The following is a 10,333-nucleotide window of genomic DNA, read 5'->3' as shown; positions in this document are numbered from 1 at the left end:
GATTTAAAATCAAATTCTTTTTAAAAATACTTGTACTTTTACTCGTTACTTTTTAAAAGTAACGTTGCCATATATGGTAACCAGTGATCGCCTTTCGATGTTCACAATATTTTTTATTTTTTTACTTCTTTTAATTATTATAACAATTTTAAAAAGCAAACAAATGATATTAAATTAGTAATATACTAGATTTAAAACAAATTTTCCTTTAATATTGAATATCCAACGCTCCGTCTATCCAACTATGAATCGTTCATGTTAGTAAAATTCTATAAATTGATCATATTTATTAGGGAAAATTATTATCAAAATATTTTTGAAAATGAATTATGAAAATAAGTATTAAAAAATATTTGCTAAGCAAATTTTTTTTAATTTTATGTTCTTTTTTGTCTTTCTCATTTTTTCCAACAAAACAATAAAATCAACAGTCCTGCAGAATGAATGCAGACGACGCCGAGACTTGTCTGGAATATAAAATTGTTCCGTAAATTAAATTCTTCTCTTGGTTTAATTAAACATGTTTCTTGAAGCATTGTGCAGATTTTTTTTATACATTTTGGCATTTTTCCTCTTATATATTATTTCTATTACTTCTTTTCCTCTTATATATTATTTATTTATTTGCTAATGCGTAAATTGAAATTGAATGAGCTTATGATAACGTAGACTAAAAAGGTAAATTTGGAAAATTTGAATTCTACGATTATAATGAAGGCCCATTCCATTATATTTCCTTTAAACCGGTTCCTTTACTTTTCTAAATTTCAGTTGTTTGTTACAGAAAAATGCATCCAAAGAAATAGCAGAATAATTAGTCGCCATGAAAATATTGCTTATTGTCTATTTGAAAATTCCTCTAAACTTGTATTTTTTGATGAAGTAAAAAAATATGTTTTTTAGACAAAATCTATTTTATTCATCAATTATTATTTCAGCTATTAAAATCAATTCTTCTCAAGATTAAAACTCACGGCAATTTTAATATAGTTTTTTATTCGTTTCTCGCATGCAAAACATTTTGAGGAAATACATATATTTATACAGTTGTGCTATTAATGACATAAAAAGTTGAACTTCTGTTATCAATTAGCAGGTTTTATTGAAACAGCGGTAAATAAAATGGAGTGGATTAGACAAGCACTAATCTGAAATGTGAAGGTCGCATTACGAAATAATTCTAACGTCATGTCACTTGTCACTTTGATTTACCTGTCTCTGCTTTGTCTACGGATTAATTTTACTGGAACGCGTAACAGTACTTTTTTTGTTTTGTTTTTGAAAGGCTTAATTGATTTTTCTATTTTATTACCGAATGGTAAGTAATTATCATCTGGTGAAAATTGTTAATTCCGGTTTAACTGGGCCACCTGTCGAGTAACTTGTATATGTGAGGTTTTATCTTAATTCTAGAGCCTAAAATGGTCATTAGCATTAATGTAAACGAAATTTGTTTCTAAGGTCAATGGCTACGGTCACTTGTTTATAGAGAATATTCAAGTAGTGCCTTTTTTTTTTTTTTAAATAATTCTCGAAAAATAGTTTTCTTTTAAAATAAATTTTTATTGATTTTTAGATGTTTTTAATGAGTTTTCTAATTTGTTTTAAATTAGTTTCTTCGGTTATTTTTATAGATTTTTAAGAGTTTATTTTATTAAGATCTTTTAAAATAGCTTTTTTTTAAATTAAAGTCTAACGACTAGCTCGACGAGAACATAAAAATTTTAATATTATAACAAACACACTACTCGTACTTTCCAACATTTGAGGTTTGAACGAAATCTGTTTTTCAGTGGTAGTGAAAATTACAAACATTTTGAAAATTAATTGATTGATCAACATGAATATTTAAAATCTGACATTCTATATATCAGTTTAAATAATTTATATGTTCTGGTAACCAAAGTGTTTATTTTTATTTAAGCATTAATACAATGCATCAGTTATCATTAGAAAGCATGTTTTCTGAATTTACGAAAGTTCCGTAGTTTTTTTGAGGGTATGCCTACACGCAGGCCCGTAGCCAGGGGGGGACTGTCGGGACAAATTTTAACTTCATTAATTCAAACTTTTTAGTCTTTCTTGGAGCCTCTCAGTAAAAAGAAAAACAAAAACTGTCGAATCAAATCTTTTCCCAGTACACCACCTTCGCTAGTGCATCATCTTCACTTGACCTTGTGACTCATCTTTCCTTCGGTTAGACTACTCCCCCGAAATCAATTGTTTTTCAGCATATTAATTTATGCAATTTCCGAATCTACGCAGATTTCATTGACATAGAAAACCTCATGGAAGAAATGGAAGTATGGGCATCAAAGTGGAACCTGCTTGAACCCCTTAGTAGACCAGATACGGCACTTTCAGCAATGGAAGAATGTGACAGTATCTTTTTCCCAAACATTTATTGCTTGTTATCAATATTGGCTACGTTGCCAATCACCACAGCAACTGCAGAAAGAACTTTTTCTACTCTTAAACGCGTAAAAACAGCAACAAGAAATGCTACTAAAGAAGAAAGGCTAACAGGGCCAACTTTATTAAGCATATTTCGGGATATTCCGGTTTGTCCTGAAAAAGTAATCGAAAAATTTTTTTCAAATCCTCGTCGCATGTCTTTGTAAACTTCGTTTCAAATTGATTAAAATTATTATGTAATATTAATTGAAAAATAATTATTATGTAATACTTTTTAATTACTAGTTTAACTTTTGCAAACAGAATAAACAATATTTGTTACAATGTTTTCTCCCTACTTCGCATGTCTATAATTGTCCTTGCTTCTTACCATATCCCCCCTCGAAAAAATATCCTGGCTACGGCCTTGCCTACACGGTAGACATACCGTGTTTTATATATGTTTTTTTTATATATATAAACAAATAATTAAGTTTTATATAGAAACAATTTCATTCACAAATGAAAATTTTTATAACTAGTTTAATTCTTATAATATTTTATGTTTAACGATATTCACAATAATTCTTATCAGGAAAAAAGAAGCTGGTGGATCTAGCCATTTTTAAGATAATTAATTGACGATGCATTGTAAACTAAAAATTGCCAGTTTCTGAACTATAAAATAGGAAAAATATTGGGGGGGGGGTGATATAGACCTTCCTTTCCTTCCAACAATTCTTCCTTTTATCAATTCTAGTCAACAATTCTTCCTTTTATCTAATTCCAATTAATTTTTTTCGTTTTATCAATTCTATAGTATTACTGCAACAGCGGCAAGTATAGGTGCTGCTGGCATCCCTCAAGCAGGACTGGTTACCATGGTTATGGTACTTAATGTTGTTGGATTACCCGCTGAAGATGTCACTTTGATTCTAGTCGTAGATTGGATTTTGTAAGTATAAATGTGTATTTATGAGTACCTGTCAAAATTGACCAACCTTATTGTATGCTGACCATCTGTTCACGAGTAGATCTTTTTTCTTTTATCATGAAACAAATTTATTTTAATTAATGAGAAGGATGAAAACCTTGAACTTGAAAATTTTTCTACTGCTCATGTTGACCACTTAAATAAATCAAACTTGTGTAGTTGTCTTATTGAATGGTTTTCTGATCCTTTAAAAAAAAAAAAAAAATTTATAACCGTCGTTGAACAGCCGGCTCAATTTTGGGTTTATGACTACTAATGTTCAACTCCGTAGCCTTGTAATTTTGAACCCAATCCCAAAGACAATGGAACTCCAGGATCTTTCAGAAATTTACCTTCGTGGAGGACTTTTTGATGGTACTAACCCGCATTTGCGTGACATGGAGTGGAAAACCACGAAGTTAGCCTGAAAGCAAGGGGACTCTAACCTATAATGCGTCAACCATTGAGTACAATTTACGTCAGTACTGTGGTCGGTGCGGAATTCGTATCGACCAGCCATCGCTGGGATTTGAACCGTATTAACGTAAGACGAACGTTCTAAGAAGAATAAAAAAAATAATTTCTTAAAGTTTCAATGTTTTAGAATTTCATGGAAATTGGTGGAATAGTGGCCTCGACTCAGTATAAAAAATGAAAAACGAGGTAGCCAATTTACTTTTAAGTTTAAATATAATTTACAGCTAATAGAGTATTTGATTTTTAAATTTCACTTCATTTTATAAATTATGACACTTGCAATTGTGTAGCTAACTATTATTACTTAAGTTGTTAAAATGTCGAGTTAGTTAACTAAAGTTGCAGAGTAAGTTTCTCATTTAAACAAAAAAAATAAGCGAAACCACCAGTGTTTTATTTTTGATAGGACGTGGTAACTACTGTTCTAAAATCTAAACCAAAAACATTTGTGATTGTACCATATTGCGGAAATTATTAAGCGGTTATTGCCAAGCGTTATATTTATGGGAGTGTTTCTTTTTTTTATAACATAAATTATGGCAGGACAATTGTTTCGGTATTATGATTTTTCTTGTAAGATCCAAAATTTTCAAACACCATAATTAGATCAATATATAGAACCAAGATTAGACGGAAATTTTCGAATGGCTAATGGTAAAAAATAGCTACTTGTTTAATATTATATAATTTTTTTCAAGGCCGCTTGTCGTAACAATTTAATGCAAAAAGCTAGAATAAGACGGGTAAGATCTTACCTTTAAAGTCCTATTCATTTTTATCTTCTTGTTGTGCAAAACAGCAATAACAAATGCAAAAGTTTAACAAAATAAATTTCGCTATGATTTCTAATTGCATATGTTCTTCTGTACTGATGTTTTTTTATTGATATTTTATGAAAAATATATGTCATACATACCTGACATACATAACTTATAAAATAGGTATATTTGTTTTTTTTTTAATTAATCAGTTTAATAAATTAAATCAATCATTTCATTGATCATTGTAATTCAGGGGCTAGAGCGTTCACCTTCCAACTCGAATTCCGCACCCGGCTTGCACTGACCACAGTGCTGGCTTAAAATATCCTCAGTGGTAGATGGATCATGGATTAAAGTCCCCTTGCCGTCAAACTAACCGTGGTTTTCCTCTCCATTATACGCAAATGGGGGTTAGTTTCATCAAAAAATCCTCCACGAAGGCTAAATTTCTCCCAATACGTGGTCCAGGAGTTCCCTTGTCTTCTGGATTGGTGTAAAAATTACGAGGCTAAGGAGATAAACATTAATCGTCATAAACCCAAAAAATTGGGTCGGCTGATCAAAGACTGTTATTTACCTCTTCCACAATTATTATTGTGTCAAACTTTATTGTAGAATTCACTTTTTAGTTGATATCGAGTAACAATTTACTCTATTTTAAAATAAAAACCACAAAAACCTCCCACGGTTAGCCTGACGGCAAAGGGACTCTAACCTATGATCCGTCTGCCACTGAAGAAATTTTGATGAATGACCACCGATGGATCAGTTTTCGTTGCCTCCGTCAATAATTAGATAACATATTAATATATTATGGGGTACACTAATGTCTTGCTACATCAAAAATAATTCATTCAAAGGATGAAACAAACACAAAACTGAGAGATTTTTAAAATCATTTTTATTGGATGATAAATTGTTATGAAATATTAATGTTATGTCCTTTACTTTTCAGGGATAGATTTCGTACCACAATCAACGTTCTTGGTGATGCCTATGGAGCTGGCATCGTGGCTCACCATAGCAAAGATGATTTAAACGAACTGTCTAACATGGATGAACAAAGTGTAGAAATGACCACCCTTTGAGTAGGAAAGTAACCATGAACATATAATTCCTGAGGAAGATGAAAACACGTCGCATTTCATGCACAATAAAAGGAAAACACGTTTAATGTTTTGTAAATTGTTACAGTGCATAAAGTATTAAGTTAGTTTATGAACGTTAAGTTGAGGTGAAGGTGAAAAAAGGAACTGTTGGTGCTAAAGAAGTTTCGTAAATATTGCTTCTGTGTCTCTTACAGCAATTTTACAAAAATTGCCATTTTTCAGTAGCAGTTTTCCAAAAACTTCTGTGTTTAGTAGCAGTTTTCCAACTTCTGTGTTTAGTAGTAGTTTTCCAAAAACTACCATGTTTCAGAGGCAGTTTTCCTAAAACTACTTCCGTCTTTCAGAAGCAGTTTTCCTGAAACTACTTCCATGTTTCAGAAGCAGTTTTTTCTAAAACTACTTCCTTGTTTCAGAAGCAGTTTTTCCTAAAACTACTTCCATGTTTCAGAAGCAGTTTTTCTAAAACTACTTCCATGTTTCAGAAGCAGTTTTATTAAAATTACTTGTATGTTTCAGAAGCAGTTTTCTTAAATCTACTTCCTTGTTTCAGAAGCAGTTCTTCTAAAACTACTTCCTTGTTTCAGAAGCAGTTTTTCTAAAACTACTTCCTTGTTTCAGTAGCAGTTTTTCCTAAACTACCATGTTTCAGAAGCAGTTTCCTAAACACTACTTCGATGTTTCAGAAGCAATTTTATAAAAAAAAACTGTGTCCCAGAAGCAGTTTTTCATAGACTACTTCAAACTTATAACTCCAAAAACTACATCTGTGTTTCAGTAGCAGTTTTCCATAAAGTACTTCTGTTATTTATAAACAATTTTTCCACTACTACATCTGTGTTTCAGCAGGGGTTTTCTCTAACTTACTGCTGTGTTACAGCAGCAGCTTTCAAAAAATTATCTGCTGCTGCGTTTTTTAATTAATTATTTATTGGAACTTCTGATTTTGTTCCTAAACTAAATCAATTTCAGGGATGCCAGATGCAACAGATAAGCAAAAGAAAAGGCTAAAATTATTTTTTTTTTATTCTGGAAACAAAGAGTTACCATGCATCGGCGCCCCAGATCTTCACTTAGAGCTGTGTTAGTTGGAGTTCGGTGAACACTCATTTAACAATTTTGTTCTGTTTTAACTATGTAAATAATTATTTTGCACCCATTTGTATTTGTTTATATATAAAAAAATAAAATTGTATATTTCACATCTTTTTATTCCTCATTACTTGAATTTAATCACGATTCTTATTTACTTTTCAATTCCTCATAGGATGGAGTTGTTGGGGGTATTCAATTGAAGCGTATTCATTAATTGATTTTGTTTTACGTGTGCTGACTAAAATGTTTAGCCGTACAATTTGGCAAGCTTTAATATATGGGTTAATCCTTATTAGCCCTACAGGAAACTTGTTTCATGAAAGCGTTCGTGTAAAATCAGTATTAGGGTAATAAAAAAAAGCGGCCGTTTAAAGAATGTGGGCGTGGCTAATTTGCCAAACTTATTTTACCTTTAATCAATCACAAATTCAATTAATTATTTTATAACAGTTGTTGAACAGACGACCTAATTTTTGGGGTTTACGACTATTAATGTTCAACTTCGCAGCCTTGTAATTTTGAACCCAATACAGAAAATAAGCGAACTCCTGGATCAAGTATTGAGAGAAATTTGCCTTCGTGGAGGATTTTTTGATGGAACTAACCCCGCATTTACGTTACATGGAGAGGAAAACAAAGAAAACCTCCCACGGTTAGGGGACTCTAACCCATAATCTGTCTACCACTGAGAATATTTTACGTTAGCACTGTAGACGGTGCGAGCCGGGTGCGGAATTCATATTGACCAGCCATCGCTGGGATTCGAACCCGGTTCTCAGTGGAAGGCGAAAGCTCTAAAAAAAATTAGAAAAATCTTCTTAAAGTTTTAATGTTCCAGAATTTCATAAAAATTCGTGAGCTGGATCGTGAGAAATTCGTGAGCTGGGACGGAGGCCACGACGCCCTATAAAAAAATGAGGCGGAACAGCTGGATCAAGTATTGAAAAAAATTTGCCTTCGTGGAGGACTTTTTGATGGAAATTTTCTGCTGTTAAATCACGAAACCCTCCCACGGTTAGTTTGACGGTAAGGGGACTCTATCCCATGATCCGTCTACCACTGAGGATATTTTACATCAGTACTGAAACCCAGTATTTATGAATTATAAGTAAATATTTACACTAATTTCATGTTGTCACGACCTCACGTTATAATGTCCGTAAGCAGGGGTCGTAGATTCTCCTGTATATTTTACGATATCTTTCTCACTACGGAAATTAGAAACACTTCTGCTACTGAAATGTCCGGAACTCATACTTATCGTGGTTATTGATATTTTAAGAAATATATATGTTATAAATACCTGGCATACATAACTAATAAAATAGGTATATTTGTTTATTTAATTCATCAGTTCAATAGAATTATATTTGTGTAACGATAAATAATTCTATCAGAGCCGCGATGGCTCAGGTGATGGAGCGTTCGCCTTCCAATGAGGCGAACCGGGTTCGAATCACAGTCGATGCGAATTCCGCATCCGGCTTGCACCGACCTCAGTGCTGACGCGAAATATACTCAGTGGTAGGCGGTTCATGGGTTAAAGTTCCCTTGCCGTCAGGCTAACCGTGGGTGGTTCTCGTGGTCTTCCTCTCCATGTAACGCAAATGTGGGGTAGCTCCATCAAAAAGTTCTCCACGAATGCAAATTTTTCCCAATACTCGATCCAGGAGTTCCCTTGTCTTCTGGATTGGGTTAAAAATTACATTCTACGGAGTTGAACATAAGTAGTCGTAAACCCATAAAATTGGGTCGGCTGCTCAACGACGGTTATAAAATAATGGCTTACAATAGAACGTTCGCCTTCCCACTCGAATTCATCACCGACTTGCATCGACCAAAGTGCTGATGTAAAATATCCTTAGTGGTAAAGGATCATGGGTTATAGTTATAAAATTTTATGGATTATAGTCACAGTTATAAAATTCGCGTTTTTTTTCAAAGATAATTTTATGCAAAAAAAAAAAGTATTTCGAGTAATTATTTATTATTATTTTTTATTAATGGTCGAAAAAATTTTGAATTGTAAAGTATGAAATTTTTTAAATCATTACATAGAATTTAATATCGCATTGCAAAATATAAAACTTGAACTTAATTTGGTTCCTCCTGAGAAATCGAATTTAATTTTTGAATATAATTATGCAATTATTATGCATTTTAATTTATGAATATCATTAAATAATTATTATGAATTTTAATTTATGAATATCATTATATAATTATTATTAATTTTAATTTATGAACATGAATCGAATTTTAATTATTGATATGACATTTTTTTTTTTTTAAATTAATTTTCTCAGGAAGTATTCGACCGATTTTGTGGAAATTCGGCATTTTTCGGTATCAAATTACATTTTTTAAAATAATGTAAAAATTTGTATGCCTTACAATTTAATAAATTTTCTACTATTATTAAATTAAATTATAAAAAGTAATGAATAATTATTTAATAATATTTTTTGCATGGAATAATTATCTTTAACAACAGTTTTCAAATGATTTACTACAAATTTTGACAATAGATATAGTTTTCGTTGCACTTAGAGTTTTTTTAATTAAGCTGGTGGCGTAACTACCACTAAGTTTATTAAATACCGATTTTACTAGTATAAAAAACATATTATCTTAAATATATCTAGAGGTAACTTTGATGGAAGAATGTTGACATTGTCGAAAGCATATTATTCCCACATTGGTGACACCCGGACGTTGATATGAACTCGTTAACATCGATGAATGGGAACTACACTGATCGGTTGATTTACTCACAAAATAGCTCTCAAAAACCCGATGAAATAAATACAATTCTCCCGGCCAATTAAAGAAAAATAATAATAAGCGAAAATAATAAATAAATTAACAGCAATAAACAACTAGTGGTATGTAGTCGTTCAATGAATTCTATCACAAATAAAATTCTGATGCGAAGTAATGTGGTTTAACTGCCTCTAAGATAATTAAGTACTAACTATCTAGTATATATAACATGCTAACTTGTTTTAACATAAAATATTAAGGAAAATAACAGACGCCCCCTGGTATATCAACATGAAAGATTTATTGAAGTGATTGAAGACAGTACAAAATACAGCTCGGAGACTGCGTTTTTCTTGTCGGACGGGGTACTTTCTAAAACAATTTATGTAAATAATGTATATATATTTTATTTTTTCTCTCATCATTATTAACTATTATCCTTGGATATTTTTTTTTCTTCTCATCGTTTATTTAATTCTATTTAGTCAGGACTAGGACTGCGCTATAATATATCGATTTAGCGCCGATATATCGATTTAACGCCTGTATCGGCAGGCCGATACAACGACTTTCGTTCCAGGCGATGCATCAGAAATCTGATTTAAGCCGTCGAATAAAGAAGACGAACGATATAGCGATACAAGACACGCAAGGATCTCTTACGTTCCGATGCCAACTCGCGCTGGGGAAGACGATGTTCGTATCGTTATATTGAAACGGCCTTGATTGATGAGCGGTAGAATCCATTTTATCGAGGAACAGAG

The 10,333-nt window shown here is 32.0% G+C and overlaps 1 protein-coding gene across 1 annotated transcript in view; it reads left to right on the top strand.

The window, feature by feature from the left end:
* Positions 1 to 6,913, top strand: part of LOC107447706 (Excitatory amino acid transporter 1) — a 76,598-nt gene extending 69,685 nt beyond the window's left edge. The window contains exons 9-10 of the mRNA XM_071185846.1: positions 3,215 to 3,349; positions 5,561 to 6,913. Coding sequence (XP_071041947.1) covers positions 3,215 to 3,349; positions 5,561 to 5,693 — 268 coding nt within the window. The 3' untranslated portion in view covers positions 5,694 to 6,913. The remainder of the gene's footprint in view (positions 1 to 3,214; positions 3,350 to 5,560) is intronic.
* Positions 6,914 to 10,333: the final 3,420 nt, after the last annotated feature.

The sequence above is a fragment of the Parasteatoda tepidariorum genome, chromosome 9 (genome assembly GCF_043381705.1).
Source record: "Parasteatoda tepidariorum isolate YZ-2023 chromosome 9, CAS_Ptep_4.0, whole genome shotgun sequence".
Taxonomy (NCBI): Eukaryota; Metazoa; Arthropoda; class Arachnida; order Araneae; family Theridiidae; genus Parasteatoda; species Parasteatoda tepidariorum.
This window is presented reverse-complemented; position numbering and strand designations above follow the sequence as displayed.